At 42.4% G+C, this 17,861-nt stretch overlaps 1 protein-coding gene across 2 annotated transcripts in view; it reads right to left on the bottom strand.

Moving 5' to 3' along the window:
- Window positions 1-17,861, bottom strand: part of CCDC83 (coiled-coil domain containing 83) — a 249,182-nt gene that overhangs the window by 197,931 nt on the left and 33,390 nt on the right. For both annotated transcript variants that reach the window (XM_029602260.1, XM_029602259.1), the window contains exons 2-3: window positions 17,552-17,689; window positions 1,417-1,501 (exon numbers count right to left, since the gene is read on the bottom strand). In XM_029602260.1, coding sequence (XP_029458120.1) covers window positions 1,417-1,501; window positions 17,552-17,658 — 192 coding nt within the window. In that variant the 5' untranslated portion in view covers window positions 17,659-17,689. The remainder of the gene's footprint in view (window positions 1-1,416; window positions 1,502-17,551; window positions 17,690-17,861) is intronic.

Here is a 17,861-nt window from a genome sequence, read left to right as displayed (position 1 = left end):
CATGAGATAATTTGCATGTTACGGAGGCAATGCATGCAAATTTTTTCTCATGCATATTCATTGTGGATATCCTGAAAACCTGACTGGCTGGAGGGTCCCCAGGACAGGGTTGGGAACCACTGATCTAGATGAAGGATGATAGCACCAATAAGGGAAAGAGAAAGATGGGAAGCAGAGGGCAGTTAATGGTTGCTGCATTGAAAAAGCAGGAGAAGTCATATGGGATGTCAGGTGGAGAATTCATCAAGCAACTGAGGGTTGAGACAGCTCAGTTAATAAAGAGGGAATAGATGTTTTAGAAAAAAGTTTGCAACAGGAAACAGATAAGGTGAAGAACCATTTATAAACTGAGCAGTATGTCTACACATACAAAATAATAATATATGTCCTAATTCAATATTTTTATCCAAAATTCTTTCTAAACAAAAATAGAGAATTACCACGTAGAAATGATTTTCATTTAATCTCTCTCAGAAAGATGAAAAGCTGTATCAATCTTGCCAGTTAAACTTCAGATAATGATACAGTAACCTTACTCAGCCGACATATCTCTCCAAACTGAGGTACAATGACCATAAAGCTACTGTCCGGCACTTTCACTTTTACTGGGAGAATGAGGGACATGGAATGGATCTTTCCATCTTCGAGCAAGCTTCAAGCTTTATTAAATCACTTTTCATTCTCTCTGCTCCTTCAGGCGTGTCTACTCTGTTGCAGATCTTAGTATCACCTGCAAATAGGCAAACTACACCTTCTATCCTTTCTGCAGTGTTGCTCACAAAGATATTGAACAGAACCGGTCCCAAAACGATCCTTGCGGCACTCCACTTAACACTGTGCTTTACTCAGAGTAGGTTCCGTTTGCCATTACACGCTGTCTCCTGTCAGTCAACCAGTTTGTAATCCACTCCACCCACCTTAGCTCCGAATCCCAAGCTTCTCATTTTATTAACGAGCCTCCTATGCGGACCGTATCAAAAGCTTTGCTGAAACCAAGTAAATCAGGTCACGGAAGAGCGCATCGGAGTAACCTGCATGGAGCAGCAGCTTCTACCCTTAACAGAAACATGGGGGGTATCCTGCACGGAAATTTGCTAGGCAGGCTGGATGGACTATTTGGTCTTTTTCTGCTGTCATTACTATGTTACTTCAAATTTAATTCTGGGATCTAAATTTTCACTGTGCAAAAACTGAAACAAGAAAACTAAGCATTCAGCTTCTCCACTACTAAATATCCGATTCAGACCTGCCTAAAGCACACCAAATGATTTCCTAAATCACTATTCATGGAGTTTATGCCAATTATCTTTAGAGGGATGTGGCTGAAATAATCACTGTAGTTCATTTAGCAAAAGGTGCTACAAGGAGCTTACCATAGAGAAGGAAAGCATCAATCTATATTTTTTTTTTACTTACTCTTTCTTTATATCTTTTGTTCTTTTCTTCAATCTGTCTTACTTCAATCAAAGACGATGCAATAGAAGCTTCTTTGTGCTGAATTCTGATGAAAAGCAAATGTACACAGTTTATTTAAATTAGTTTTAGGCCCATCCAATGTAACCCTTGGTGACTATGAAAACTAAATTTTGCCAGCAGTTTTTATTAGTTGGTTTCCAAATAACTACTGAGGCTCAGAGGGACTGCTATCACCGTCTTTCTCTCAGGATCAGTTATTAAGAGGAAAGGCTAAAGTACTATTAGTAAAACATATTCATAATTTGTTAGAAAAAATAAAATCATTAAGCTCCACCTCTTTCTTTCTGATCTTAATTGTATTCCTCAGGAAAGATCATTTCTGAAAGCTCGTCTTGCTTAGGTATTCTTACCATCAGTAATTTAAAACTGGAGTTGTAGGCAGGTTGAGGGGTGCAGGGATCTGTCTGCTACAAGACACTGCCAGCTGCCCTCCCACCTTACTTGCGATCCAAAATCAGGGAAAAACAACATGTATCATCCTCAGAAATAGACTTTTATTTATCAGATTTGGCAGGAGATAGGAATTGTTATTTTCTAAATGCTATCTCTAACATCCTGGCCACTAAGCACCAGTGTTCCCTAAAAGAAGGGTCTGCATCATGGATGGTAACAAAACATACAATAAACCTTAGCCTGCTTAAGATATTAATACTTGTGGCTAACTTACTTACCCCTGATTCCAACTTCAGGTGCCTCCTCTGTTCCTCTCTGAAGCAGGTTCTGGCTGGCGAGATGGAGAATGTGGGCTTGCATTCCTGGGCTTGGTGCTGGCAAAGCAGGCAGGCTGTGCAGGATGAAGGCTAGCTTCTGGCTCTGGTGCTTGCCGGCTGTCTTGGCTGGTTATCATCCTTCCTCTTCTATGACTCCTCTGTGTCACTCTCCGCACCTGAGCCGGGATCTCCTCGCTCCGATCACCCGGCCACATCTAGTCTTCTCCCTTCTTGACAGCAGCGAGGGCTGGTTTGCATCTGGCTCCCCTTTCGCTTCCAGGGACACCTCAGCACAGGTTCTCGCTCTCTGGTTTTTCTCCTCGGGTTTGTGCCTCCTCTCCTCCGGGGGGGTCTGTTGCTTGCCTTCCCTGCTCCCTTTTGGTTTCAGGGTCACTCTCCCAGGGGATCCGTTCTTCCTTTCAGGATTCTCTTCCTTGCCCCTGTCTTATACTTCCCAGCTGATAAATATGCATAAGCTCTTGCATAACCTCATGGTGGGTGGAGGGTCTTTTGCCACATTGCAGGTCTTTTCCCCCCCTTCCCCATTACTTCAGGAGGGGTCCTGCCACGTTGCAGGTCCTTTCCCCCTCCCATTTCTTTGCGGGGGGAACTGCCTAGTCTGTGTGCCAAGCTGTGTGTCAGAGTGTTAGCATTGTCTCAGGCTGCACCCCCCCCCCCTTCCCTCCAAGGGTGGGTGTCTTCATAACCTTCTGCACTATGCTTTGGCTGAACCATGACTCCTGCTTAGGGCTTAAGTCATATTGTCTCTTCTGTCTGGTTTCTTTATTTGCATAGGAACTGACAAACAGGTCCATCTTGTTTCCATTGATGCAATGCAGTTTAAAGTTCACCTGGGTAAAATTCCCTTTTTTGCTGTAACAGCTTCTAGAGCCTGTCAGAATTTGGTCTGTACATGGCTATTATAATTCGTATATTGGTGCATCATTGGTAAACAGGAGATATTGCCCTACAGGGTGATGCTGACTCTCATCAGAACTTCATGTATGCATTCTATTTTTCTATTTGGACTTTTATCCTGCCTTATCAAACCTGATGGGAACACCCAAAGCAGCTTACAAACATATTAAAAAGATGATAAAACACAATATCACAAACAATTCATAAAATAAAGCAAAATATAATTCAGAATAAAAAATATTAAATGCAAATTCAATGCAAAATATTAAGAAAGGTTCATAAAAAACTGATGCATGTTCGGCATGAATACAGTACAAACAGCCGGAGAGTGGTCGAGCCATTCTAATAGCCTGCAAACTAAGCAGATGCTTTTAAACACACATACTTTATGCAGATTTTCCCTGTGAAAATCAATAAGATCAAAGTATGCACATGCCGTTTCCACGGGTGGCCAACTGAGGGCAAAATAGCATGCATGAAAATCACATGCATGAAAATCACCAGCACGCATACTAATTTCCTCACTCCCACAAGAACACCTCTTTTAATGCAGCGAAAAGTGTGCATGCTATAGAACCTGTGCATATTTTTTTTAATTCTTTATTTATTCAATTTTCAATTATAACAAAGCATCCACTTTGTAAAGGAAACATAGATGTGAAAAACAAATACATGAGTAATAATTTTAAAGAAACAAAAAGATTTGCATTAGTCCCCAAATAAGAAAAACACTCAGGGAGGAGAAGGAAAATATATCACGTTAGGAAATGACATAGCCTGAGAAACCCTGTTCCATTACTAAACAGATGACAAATTAGAAACTCCAATGGGAATCAACAATTTCTTGGAATCAACAAAGGCTTTTAACTTCCAGTACATAAAAAAACAAAACAATCATATCTCACAATACATTTGCAGGGATACCTCAGGAAAAAAGTCGTACCTATTCCTTGGGTTTCTTGGCGTAGAGCCAAGAATCCCTTTCTTCTTTTCTGAATCATTTTTGAAAGATCTGGAAATATTCTAACTTTGTGACCCATAAACAAAGCATTGGAATTCTTAAAATAACTTTTCATAACTAAACTCAAATCATACTCTGTAAAAAAAAAAAAACAAAAAAAAAAAAAACTCAGAAATTTCATGGTTGGAAGATTCAAGAAAAGCGTCAAATTAGCATCCAAAGAGCAAGAAGGCAAAAACATAAATTTTAGCTATGGTAGGGGTGGAATGAGAGGAAAAAGTCAATAGATCCAAAAGATATCTTTTAAATGTAAGATGAGTTTCACCCACTACCCTTGGAAAGTTTAACAGATGTAGAATCAAATGATGCAATTTGCTTTCTATATATTCATGTCTCCTATTCAGGGCATTACAGTCTTGAATAATTGAAGCTTGCACTCTTAAGGGGCTGAGCTTCCCCTTCCACTTCTTTAATTCTCCCTGACAACTCTTGAAACAGAGATGCTCTTCTTAGAGATGTTCTCAACTTGATGGGAAACAGCAATTACCTTAGAATCACAGGACCTAAAGGCTTCCCCAAGATTAACCATGAGATCCCAAAGAGTCTAAAGTTACGACTGCCGGATTCCCTGGAGGAAAAAAGACCCGGCTGCACTGAAGATCCGGAGAAGAAAAACTCCATCCTCCCGACACGGTGGAAATCATGCCCTGTCCAAACATTTCAGGATTGCTTCCAGCTGATGGCGGAAGCACTTGCACAGGGCTGCCAAACGCCATTGCTCCCTCATTTTTGATGGCGAACTTAACATCGCCGGGATCCACTACCGATGCCTCAGCCGATCATCCAAGGGGCTGACAGATATTTCCTCCACAGCCAAGGCAAGCTCTCCAATGCCTGACTCGGCCACAGGACCCACGGCCCCTTCCAAAGCAGGGTGCAGGCACTGTAAGCTGCCCTGAGGGGAAAAAGCCTAACTCTTCCTTTTCGTCCACTTTCTAAACAATGCAAAAGTTAGAGGCAAAATAGAACTGAAGCAACAGTGGTGCAGCAAACAGGCTTGCATTCAGGCCGCCATCAGTCCAGAAAATTAGATTGGGGGCATGCGCTGAATGTGGTGTATTTGCATTTAAATAAAGCTTCTGATACTCTTTGAATGTATTCCCCTGTTATGTATCAGAGAAGTGGGGCCTCGTATGCTGTTTATGAAAGCTTGTTTTGTAGGGAAGAAATTGATACTTCTTCAGTGGAAGGAGGCGACAAGTCCATCTTTCTGGGCCTGGAGGAATTATTTTCATCGTTTGATGCAGATGGAACAGATGACGGCTCGAGCATCACCTAAACTACGTCGCACGTTCCTCCAGATCTGGAATCCGTATTTGCAGGCTTTGCCACATATAGCACGCAGCTGGATTTTGAATGACTGATACCTTTTATTCACTGGTCTGTACTGGGACTACTGACTGTTGTGAACTAGCACTCTCACTGCAGTATGAACTGGTCTCTTAACTGGAAATGGGGGGGGTGGGGGGCGCTAGCTATTTGATTGCTATCAGGTATTGCTTCGTGATGTTGAATGCTGAAGAACCACTGTGTTCAATATGTTGCATTGTTTTTGATGTTATGTTGGAAAAGGCAATAAAACTTGTTTAACATAAAAAATAAAGCTTCTGATACTTTCCCATATAAGAGGCTTATAAATAAACGAAGAAGACTGGTGAATAGCCCCAAAGTAGGGGACTGAATTAGAAATTGGTTGAATGACAGACAATGGGTCTTCGGAGAGAGTAAATGAAATTCACTCTGAGGAAAGAAGGATGATTAGTGGAGTGCCTCAGGAATCTGCCTGGCGTCGGCACTGTTCAATGTTGTGAGCGATACTGCAGAGGAGTTAGAAGGAAAAGTTTTGCCTTTTGTAGATGGCACTATGAGATGTGAGCTAAGAAAAACTTGGAGTGGTTGAGTGATTGGCAGTTAAGATTCAATGCAAAAAAAAAAAAGTTTGTGATCGTGCATTTGAACTGCAAAAAAACAAGGGGAGCAGTACAAGATAGGGGGTGCGATAGTTGTGCACTAAGGGGCAGATTTTCAAAGGGGTACACGCGTACCCCCCGAAAACCTGCCCCAAGTTCCCCCTGAGCACAAGAACCGGGACGCGCGTAAGTACCGGGGATTTCCTGGGGGGCGTGTCATGGCGAAGTGTCGTCTGGGTGTGTGGCCGCGGGTGTGGTTCCGGCCGGGGGCGTGGCCGAGGCCTCCAAAACTGCTCCTGGGCTGGGGAATTGCGCAGCTGGCGCCCGCGAGTTACGCCTGCCTTGGGCAGGCGTAACTTTTCAAGCAAAGGTGGGGGGGGGGGGGGGTTTAGAACATAAGATATGCCATAATGGGTCAGACCATGGGTCCAACAAACCCAGTATCCTGTTTCCAATAGTAGCCAATCCAGGTTACAAGTACCTGGCAAGTACCCAAAACATTAAGAACTCAAGCTACTATTGCTTATTAATTAATGACAGTTTATGGATTTTTCCTCTAGGAACTTATCCAAACCTTTTTTAAACCCATTTACACTAACTATTGTAACTACATTCACTGGCAATGAATTCCACAGCTTAACTATGGGCTGAGTGAGCTACTTGCTAACTTCACATGGAGTGCCCCCTAGTCCTTCTATTATCTGATAGAGTAAATAACCGATTTACATTAACTTGTTCAAGTCCTTTCATGATTTTGTGGCGCTTTATGTCAGGGATGATATAGAGTCCAACAGGATAAAGATCCTGCATGAGTCTAAATGCACAATTGAATGTTTATGGGTAGATATCCCTTGTGTGTTGGAGAAGAGTATAGTGATAGAAGTATACAACCGTCCACCTGGCCAAGATGGTGAAACAGACAGTAAAATTCTAAGAAAAATTAGGGAAGTTAACGAAATTGGTAGTGGAGTAATAATGGGAGATTTCAATTACCCCATTATTGACTGGGTAAGTGAAATATCAGGACATGCTACAGAGATAAAATTCCTGGATGGAATAAATGACAGTTTTATGGAGCAATTGGTTCAGGAACCAATGAGAGAGGGAGCCGTTTTAGATCTAATTCTCAGTGGAGCATAGGATTTGGTGAAAGAGGTAACGGTGGTAAGGGCGCTTGGCAATTGTGATCATAATAATGATCAAATTTGAATTAATGACTGGAAGGGGGACAGTAGGTAACTTCATGGCTCTAGCACTAAACTTTCAAAAGGGAAGCTTTGATAAAATAAGAAAAATAGTTAAAAAAAAAAAAAAAAATGAAAGGTGCAGCTATAAAAACATAAAATGTGCAACAGGCATGGTCATTATTAAAAAAAAAAAACAAAACAAAATAAAACAAACATCTAGAAGCACAGTCCAGATGTATTCCACGCATTAAGAAAGGTGGAAGGAAGGTCAAATGATTGCCAGCATGGCTAAAAAGTGAGGTGGAGGAGGAAAGTTGGAGAACGCTTTACCTGTCTGGAAAATTGGAGAAACCTTTACCTGCCTGGAAGTTGGAGAACGTTTTACCTGCCGCAGCCAAACCAAACTGGAGTGCAATACTCTACTTGCCCCGACGGGGACCGGCTGGAGTGACGTCGACGTAAGGGATGGGACCTAGAAACAGGCTTACAAAACCAGCCTGCTTTCGGCGCGCAGCAGATGCCGGCGTGCGCAGTTATGACAGGCTTTTCCTGGCTTCGCCTGGATTCCGAATGGATTTTGATGGATTTCTGCAACCTTTGAAGGACTCTTAAGAATACTGCTCTAGGTAGGCTTAATTACCTCAATTTTTTTCTCCAACCGAACCTCCATAAGTTTAACCTTTGTGATATTGTATAAGAAAGCTTCTACACTATTTTTTATACCCCGTATATTACCTTTTATTAAATATATCCTTTTAATCATGCCACACACCAAAAGGAAGACAAGAGTAAAGCCTCCCTTAGGGACTGCGTCAGTTGAAACGGGGCAGAAAATGTCAGAGTGGCTGGGCACTCCTCAAGAATCCCCAGTAGAACTGACCTCTGTGGGGAATGGACTAGAGTGGAATCCACCCTACCAGGTCGAAGAAACACCAGGTCGAAGAAACACCTCCCCTCCCTGGTAAAGAAGGGATACTCCCTTCAGAAAATCCAGGGAAAATACAAGAAGCCCTTAGTGGTACTGAGATCTTAGGGGAAGATCAAAAGTTAATAGAAGTATTACAATTAAATAAAGGAAAATCAATTTTAGAAGATATAAGTCAAGAATCTATTGTCACATCTGACTTGGGAGCAACAGGAGATATTATCCTGATGCCTGAGAAAGAAAGTACTCCAAAATCTGATAAATCTACTCTATTAAAATGACAAGATACATTGGTAACTTCAAAAACTAATACTATTAAATCGATCATCTTGAAACCAGCAAATATAACATTAGAAACTCTGTGGAATTACATCGAAACTGGATTCCTCAATTACAAACTTAACTGAAGCCGTCCTGGCAACCAATAATTCTGTAAAGCAAAATTCTGGAAAGCTACATTATCAACAAAAGGAAATTCAAAAGATGGATAATCGAATAACACAAGTAGAAAAAATTCAGAATCATCAGCTGAAAATAGAAGTAGAGTATCAGAAAAAATTTGGAAAATCCTATAAGAGCCTTGAACGTAAGAGTTACACATTTTCCTATAATAAAGACAATTGAGTCCTTTTGAGTTGTTCAAAAGTTATATCACTCAAGTCCTAAAAGTCCCAGAACATTGCCTTCCAGTAATTGTCAGAACTTTTTATGATGGTTCAAGAAAAAAAGATTCACAACAGAGGAAAAAGATCATGATAAAATAGAACATAGGACGCCAGAATCTTCGATTAACATCTCTGACCTCTTACAGAAATCTCAAGAAGAACTTGGAAGTTACAGATAGAGGAACTTTATTGATTCAATTTGCCTTCATTTTGGATAAGGATAATGTAATGACATTTTTCTTTCTAAATAGATTAAAAGTATTTTATGGGCAGAGAATCTGGATATTTCCGGATATGGTGAGGAGTACACAACTCCGGAGAACATTTCTGGCCCTAAGGAAAGAAGAAAAAAAAAATCTTTAAATAAAAAAAATAAGTAATAGACAAGGGAGGTTCTTTCTTACTTAAATACCCTTGTTAGGTATGTTATTAACTATAAAGGAAAAAAATATTTGTTCACAGATCCAAACCACCTTAAGAGTCATCTTGTAGAGCAAAATACCAGCTAAATAGTAAATAGGGAGTTGCACTGTACAATTTCTTAAAATTTGTATTATAATTATTAATCGCTCTATATATAAGGTTATCACTTAGATTTATCCTCTGTTTGGAACAGGACTTGTATACTTACTTAAGTATCTATAAAAGATGGCTGTATTTATGTTCTGGTAATATTACTCATGACAAGATCTTTTATTTCCTGTAATTGCAATATTGAAAATTCATAAATAAAAAAAAAAGTGATGTGAAAGAGGCTATTTTAGCCAAAAAAATCTTCATTCAAAAATTGGAAGAAGGATCCATCAGAAGAAAATAGGATAAAGCATAAGCACTGGCAAGTTAAATGTAAGATATTGATAAGAGAATTTGAAGAGAATTTGGCCATAGAGGCAAAAACTTACAATAAAATTTTTTAAATACTGTTAGACAATTGAGGGATTAAAGAGGCACTTTGGAAAGATAAAACCATCTTGGAAAGATTATACAATTTCTTTGCTTCAGTGTTTACGGAAGAGGATGTTGAGGAGATACCTGTTCCGGATACAGTTTTCAAGGGTGATGATTCAGATGAACTGAACCAAATCACGGTGAACCTGGAAGATGTGGTAGGCCAGACTGACAAACTGAAGAATAGTAAATCACCTGGATGACATACACACAGGGTTCTGAAAGAACTAAAAAAATGAAATTTCAGACCTATTTCAATTAATTTGTAACCTATCATTATAATCGTCTGTTGTACCTGAAGACTGGGAGATGGCCAATGTAACCCCGATATTTAAAAAGAGCTGCAGGGGTGATCCAGGAAACTATAGACCTGTGAGTCTGACTTCTGTGCCGGGAAAAATCGTGAAAACTGTTATAAAGAATAAAATCGCAAAACAATTAGAAAGGCATGATTTAATGGGACACAGCCAGCAAGGGATTTATCCAAGGGAAGTCTTTCCTCACAAATCTCCTATATTTTTTTGAAGGGGTGAATAAACATGTGGATAAAGGTGAACAGGTAGATCTGGTATATTTGGATTTTCAGAAGGCGTTCAACAAATTCCCAGATGAGAGGGTTCTAAGAAAACTAAAGTCATCAGATAGGAGGCAATGTCCTTTTGTGGATTGCAAGCTGTTTAAAAGGAAACAGAGAATAGGATTAAATGGTCAGTTTTCATAGTGGAAAAAAGTAAACAGTGGAGTGCCTCAAGGATCTGTACTTGGACCGGTGCTTTTTAATATATTTATAAATGATCTGGAAAGGGGTACGATGAGTGAGGTGATCAATTTGTGGATGATACAAAATTATGCAGAATAGTTAAATCTCAAGTGGATTGTGATAAATTGCAGGAGGACCATGCGAGACTGGAAGATTGGGCTTCCAAATGGCAGATGAAAATTATCGTGGATAAGTGCAAAATGATGCATATAGGGAAAAATAATCCTTGCTGAAGTTACACAATGTTAGGCTCTATCTTAGGAGTTACCACCCAGGAAAGAGATCTAGGCATCATAGTGGATAACACATTGAAATCGTCAGCTCACTGTGCTGTGGCGATCAAAAAAGCAAACAATGTTAGGAATTATCAGGAAGGGAATGGTGAATAAAACAGTGGATGTCATAATGCCTCTGTATCGCCACATGATGAGAGTGCACCTTGAATACTGTGTGCAATTCTGGTCGCTGAATCTCAAAAAAGATATAGTTGCACTGGAGAAAGTGCAGAGAAGTACGACCAAAATGATAAGGAGCGTGGAACGGCTGCCTGATGAGGAAAGGCTAAGGAAGTTAGGGCTGTTCAGTTTGAACATAACATATGTATTCCACCTTTCTTAATGCATGGAATACATCTGGACTGTGCTTCTAAGATAGGTTTGTTTTTTGGGTTTTTTTTAACAATGTCCATGCCTGTTGCACACTTTTTACCTTTATAGCTGTATCTTTCAGTTTTTTTAAACTAGTTTTCTCATTTTATCAAAATTTCCTTTTGAAAGTTTAGTGCTAGGGCCGTGGAATTACTTACTGTCCCCTTCCAGTCATTAATTCAACCAGGAGAAAGACTTTGAAGTGATTGTGTCCAATGACCTCAACTGTGATAAGGCAGTGGCCAGAGTCACTGAGATGTTAGGATTCATAGAGAGAGGCATAACGAGTACAAAAACTAAAGTTGGTTAACTTTAACAGGTAGTCTCAAAGGAAAAGAGTATATGAAACCTCACAGATGGGTTACATCATAGGACAGAACCTGTAGTGATTCTAAAGTTTCCAGAACTTTCTGATATGCTCTGTTTAGCATGTACGTGACATCCTGTGTCACAGCAATCTCATGGAGGTCCCTCTCAGTTCTGTCTATACAGTTGTGTGCAAAGATTTAGGCACCTCTGGTCAAATTGAAAATTAAAAAATTGAATTCTGACCTTGGATGTGCCGGTTCTTCAGTCCCTAAACAAATCAGCCAATCGAGCATCATCTTCACTGCCTCCCTTTTCTGGATGGAGCGACAAGGGGAAACCATAAAAGCATCTAAAATAAGATTGCAAAACTCCAAGGCATAAAAATCTGAAACTGCCTTTAGGTGCCATTGATCTGAGGTAATGTGGACCCATCTCTGATAAAACTGCATATCCTCTGAAGAGACTGGATCACCAAAACGTCATTGTGAACAGTGGGAGGAACCTGCCAAGTCAGCAAATCCATCTTTCCCTCCTGTTGGGATTTCGAAAGGACTAAAACCTACTAAACAGTCTAATTCTCTGACCCCTTGAAGACCTCAATTGTCTATAACTCTTAAAAACCCAGAACCTACTATGGGCCTGCATCAGCCGTGGTGCACTTTTAGGCTTGTCCTCCGGGAACCTCGGCACCTTGGATTCTTCCCATACCTTAGCCATCTTCTCAAGGTCTTCATCAAAAGAGCAGTGTGGTACAATACATGAGTAGTCAAGGCTTTTCTCAGTGCTTTTTATTTACAGTGCTTCAGATCTTCAAGTTTTCACATGGCCTTTCATAAAAGCAAACATTTAACACTCTTACTTTCTAGGGGCTGCCTCCCCTCTCTACTCATGGTTACTATCTACCTTTCAGGTTTCCTGGGCCTCTCCCCTGCTCTCCTCTGAGCCTACATTATGGGGCGGATTTTCAGAGCCCTGCTCGCGTAAATCCGCCCAAAACCGGGCGGATTTACGCAAGCAGGGCCCTGCGCGCCGGGAAGCCTATTTTACATAGGCCTCCCGGCGCGCGCAGAGCCCCGGGACTCACGTAAGTCCCGGGGTTCTCCGAGGGGGCGTGTCGGGGGCGAGTCGGGGGCGGGCCCGGTCGTCGCGGCGTTTCGGGGGCGTGTCGGCAGCGTTTTGGGGGCGGGTACGGGGGCGTGGCTACGGCCCGGGGCGGTCCGGGGGCGTGGCCGCGCCCTCCGTACCCGCCCCCACGTCGCGGCCCGGCGCGCAGGAGGCCCGCTCGCGTGCGGGGATTTACGCCTCCCTCCGGGAGGCGTAAATCCCCCAACAAAGGTAAGGAGGGGTTTTAGACAGGGCCGGGTGGGTGGGTTAGGTAGGGGAAGGGAGGGGAAGGTGAGGGGAGGGCAAAGGAAAGTTCCCTCCGAGGCCGCTCCGATTTCGGAGCGGCCTTGGAGGGAACGGGGGTAGGCTGCGCGGCTCGGCGCGCGCCGGCTATACAAAATCCATAGCCTTGCGCGCGCCGATCCAGGTTTTTAGCAGATACGCGCGGCTCCACGCGTATCTACTAAAATCCAGCGTACTTTTGTTTGCGCCTGGAGCGCAAACAAAAGTAGGCTATTCGCGCGCCTTTTAAAATCCGCCCCTATATCTTAATCTGGCAACTACCCAGTTTCCATAATGCTTTGTCTTAAAGCTGTCTGGGAACAGAGGGCTGGGACCAATCCTTTACAGAGTTCTGAGGGCTTATGTGTATATTCCTTCACTTATTTGTCTTTGAAATAGAGACCAATTTTACAGCTGGAGAGGCCATCTAGCAACCACGATGGAAGCCAAATTCCGAGCGGAGGTGCGCACCTAGTCAAAGGAAGCACCTGCCAAAAATGCTGCTCAAGGTTCCATTTGAGACACCTCATCCAGAGCTGAAACACCGTTCTCTAAGATATCTCCTGTATACACTGTGACAAATGCAAACTAGTCCTCACTACCATACAGATACAAGCTGCTATTTGAAGTGCCATACTGGAAGCCTCAGAGGCTTGTTTTAGCACCAACTATTTCCAATCTTGCACATTCTTTAAAGCAGCGCCCCCTTCTCCCAGGATGGTTGCACTTTTTGGTTACAATACAAACCACTGCAGCCACCTTAGGAAACCTAGGTTTCTCCCTTTTCTGAGAAACCAAATGATCAATTTAACCAAGGAGCACCTACCTTTGAATTGGCTTCTAGTAAAACCCATTCAAGATCCATTTTTTCACATTACAGCCTTATTCTAAAATGAATAATATGCATTTTCCCTCCTGAATCTACACACAATATCCCATTATGACAAAATGAAATCAGGTTTGTTGAAATTTGTGCATATTAATACAAAAAAAACTTGAAATATCACATTTACATAAGTATTCAAACCCTTTGCTATGACATTAAAAGTTGAGTTCATGTACATCCTGTTTTCATTGCTCATCCTTGAGATGTTTCTCAAACTTGACCAGTGGCTTAGCCAGGAATTGATTTTTTGGGTGGGCACAAAGCTAACATGGGTGAGCTGTAGGCATGCAGGTCTGAGAGACCTACTAGTTGTATTCTTATTGATAAATAATGCCATATACTGCACCCTACATTGGTTTTCTAAGTAGTTTGCAACAGTTTGCAAGTTTCAGTTTGCAACATGAAACTTTAAAATATTCTACTTTAATTATTTCAAGCACTTACCAGCATAAAAAATACCTTATTAATCTGTATTAATTTAATTTATAGGTATTGCAGTTTTAAATGCACAAGTATATCATGTAAAAAGCAAAGAAAACCATCAGATCCAACCAATCATGGAATAAAACAAAAATGAATGTATTCTTTCATGAAGCCTCTTTGCAGAAAGCCAGAAATCCTCATAACTACAATAAAATAACATTAATCATCAGAACAGGTGCAGAGCAGAGCTAGAACAATTCACATTACAACATGAAAAAAAAATTCTAATTCTGGTGTCATCTCAGCAAAAAATATCCCTCCAATGCTATTCTGTGAAGTAACACAAAGTTCTTCAAAGAAAGAGACATCTAGAACCTTGCCTTACCATACAGTCACAGCACTGACCAGGGGCAGCTCTATAATGAGGCAGGGTGAGGCGGCTGCTTCAGGCGGCAAACGTTGGAAGTGGCAAAAACTGCCCCCCTGAAACTCCTGTAGCGGCTGCCTCACCCTGCCAGAAGCAGAAACAGTAAATTTCCAGTAAATCTGGAAAATAATTCAGACACTCTTTGTGATGGGAAGCCTGAAACTCAGCATACAGTGTGCGTATCTATGTGGGATGGGAACTGAGTTGAAATCCAATGAGATAGGAGATCTGTTCGGAAACGGCCAATGGAGGAGGGTAGAAGCGGTGGGAGAGGTGGTCCTTGCTAGCACAGTGAGCTGTGCCGTTAGGGCGAGCAGTGGCAGTTGGCAGAACCGGTGGAAGGGGTGGGACAAAAGCCCTGATGCTGGCTTCGCACATGCTGCGGGCGGAGGTGTTCGTCCTTCGGCGGAAGGGTTGCAGGGGAGCGAGCTCGTAGAGGTGAGGGCACTCAAAGGTGAAGATCTGCATTTCTTGGGGAGGTGGCTGGAGCATAGAAACCTTTCCTTCTGCCCCCCACCAATTCTCTCTCCATCTACCCTTTTCCACCCTGGGGAAGAGAAATGTGGCCCTGCTGGAGAGGGTGAAGCTGTGTTCCCAGGGGAGAGGGGTGTATGAGGGGGGGGGGGGGGGGGGGGAATTTGAACTTGCCTCGGAGAAGGAGTATATGCATGCCCCGGTTGGAGGGGTTGGAACTCCGTCCCTGGCATAAGGGAAGTGTGTGTTTGTGCATGCACGCAGGAAAAAGAGAGTGGGTGTGTATGGGGGGGGGGAGGTGTGTGTGTATGGACTGCTACACCAGTCCAGGGCCCACCCAGGAGGCACGGCTGCATATTTTCCAACTGTTCTGGTTAGAATGCTGAGGTTGGGCAACGTTGAAGTATGGTTGCGTTAATCTCTCCCTTTTGTTGTAGGGGGCAGTGAAATTTCTTGTCAAGATTTATTTCTAGTGATATTTGAAACTTCTCAGATGTTAGGGGTCTGACCAAAGCTATTAATTGCATCAGTAGCATGGGTTCTTCTTAGTGTTTGGGTAATTGCATCAGTAGCATGGGTTCTTCTTAGTGTTTGGGTAATTGCCAGGTTCTTGTGGCCTGGTTTTGGCCTCTGTTGGAAACAGGATGCTGGGCTTGATGGACCCTTGGTCTGACCCAGCATGGCAATTTCTTATGTTCTTATGTGGGGTTTGAGCCCTTTATCCTAGGCAAGGAGTGTTTATGTCACCGGAGGCGGGTGGGCAATATAGATCATTTTATCAGGGGTGAAGGGAAATGTGTATGTGAGTATCACAGGGCAGGAGTTGGAGCTGTTTATTGGGGAGAAGGGGAGTGTGTGTGATGAGTGGGATGGTAGGAACTCATTATTAGAGATAAGGGTTGTTTGTGTATGTATGTGTCATGGGGGAAGGGGTTGGAACACTTTATCTGGGATAAGGGGAGTGTGAGTGTGTCTCTATATGTGATAAACACGAAGAAAAGGATCGGTAAAACAGGGACTTTTATTGAATCTTTGGGCAAACTTCTTCAATTTAAGAATGACAGCGGCCACGGTGTTCTTTGGGACCTTCAATGCTGCAACAATTTTTTTTGTACCTTTCCCCGGATCTGGCCTCAACATAATCCTGTCCCAGAAGTCTATAGACAATTCCTTTGACTTCATTGCTTTGATTTTGCTCTGACATGCACTGTCAGCTATGGAACTTTATTATAGACAGATGTGTGCCTTTCTAAATCATATGTATTGTGCAAACCCATTGTTTTTGTAGCACTGTACAGACACATAATGGAGAGTCCCTTCTTCTTGGAGCTTAAAAGTCAAATTGAGATAGCCAGATGGGATGCACAACAAAAAATAAGAGGCTTTGGTATGGAGGAAGGATGGTGTGAGGGTATCTAAGATGGGATCCTTTAACCCTTGAAGGCCACACACCAGTCAGATTTCCAGGCCAACTTCAACGAGCATTCATGAGACAGGCACGCGTGCAATCCATCTCGTGCACATTCGCCAGGGACATCCCAAAAACCCTCAAGGATTAGAGACCCCTTTGCCCATGGCCTAAGTGATGGTGAGTATAGAATTGTAGGAAAGCCCACTATGGCCGTCTGAGTAATGAAGTCACTTGCTTAATATTCCACAGGACTTCAAGAGGTTCATATTCAGTAGGCCAGTTAGTGGACAAGTTATCCAGCTAAAGTTAGAAACGTCCCGCTCAAGATACCAGCCTAAAGTTATCCGGCTACATTACTTAAACATAACCTTACACTTCCAGCGCTGCCTCTGTCAGAGCAGCGCTGGAAACGTCGGGAGCGGGGTAGAGGGTCCCCCCCTCCTGGCAAAGAAGAAAAAGGTATCGACAAGGAGGAGGGGGGGGTACAGGAGCCACGCTTTTTCCTAGGGGGTGGGTGGGAGAGGGGAAGCAGGCTGAGCTCCTTTTAAAGGTAACATCAGGATGGGGGCCCAGCTTCTAAAATGGGGCAACTCTCTATGATTTAAAAAGATTTAGGGGACAAGGAGGGGGGGCAGTTAGGATACAATGAATGAACTGACTTATGCTTTGTGGGGAGGGAGGGGATGGGGCAACTTGTTTTTTTCTTTATTAGATGACTTAGCCCGGATATCTTTTCCAGATATCTGGTTAAGTAAGAGCGTTATCCGGCCACACAAGGCCGTGTAACTCTAGACCTGCTCTGAAGCATGTCTAAAGCTCCAGCTAATCTAACTATTCGGCTAGGTTAGCTGGATATGTCAGACCCTCTCTGGAATGCCCCTGAAACCCCTCTTTTTTTTATCCAGCTATATTCTAACCGAGTAACTAGTTAAATATAGCCAGATAAGCAATTTAGGTGAATAACTATTACATTATCCGTCTAAATGACTTTTGAATACAGACCTCCAAGTGTTTTAAGCCACCAGATCCTGCAATAAAATACAAATGCATGAAAACATGAATACTTACTGAAAAGCTAAAAGTGCTTCAGCAAATGTCATTCTTTCTTCTGACTTGACTTTCTGTCCTTCCTTCTTCTTCTTCCCCTTCTTCCCTTTCTTCTCCTGTTTACTCATGATTTACAGTGGTGTATTATCTAGAAAATGACTATCAAAATTAAAAGAGGAAAGCTGTTAAGCTGATTTGGCGTCAACTGAGGTGAAAATTCTGATTTCTTTTACTCGGTGGTTAATAAGAATTGAGGAATATTCAAAGTTTGGCTTGAGAGACTGAACCAATAACCCTCGACACCCATTGCAGGTAAAGGTTCTGTATGGCT

Source organism: Rhinatrema bivittatum, chromosome 5 (assembly GCF_901001135.1).
Source record: "Rhinatrema bivittatum chromosome 5, aRhiBiv1.1, whole genome shotgun sequence".
In the NCBI taxonomy this organism is placed as follows: domain Eukaryota; kingdom Metazoa; phylum Chordata; class Amphibia; order Gymnophiona; family Rhinatrematidae; genus Rhinatrema; species Rhinatrema bivittatum.
The sequence above is the reverse complement of the archived record's forward strand: the minus strand, read 5'-3'. Positions and strand labels throughout refer to the sequence as shown.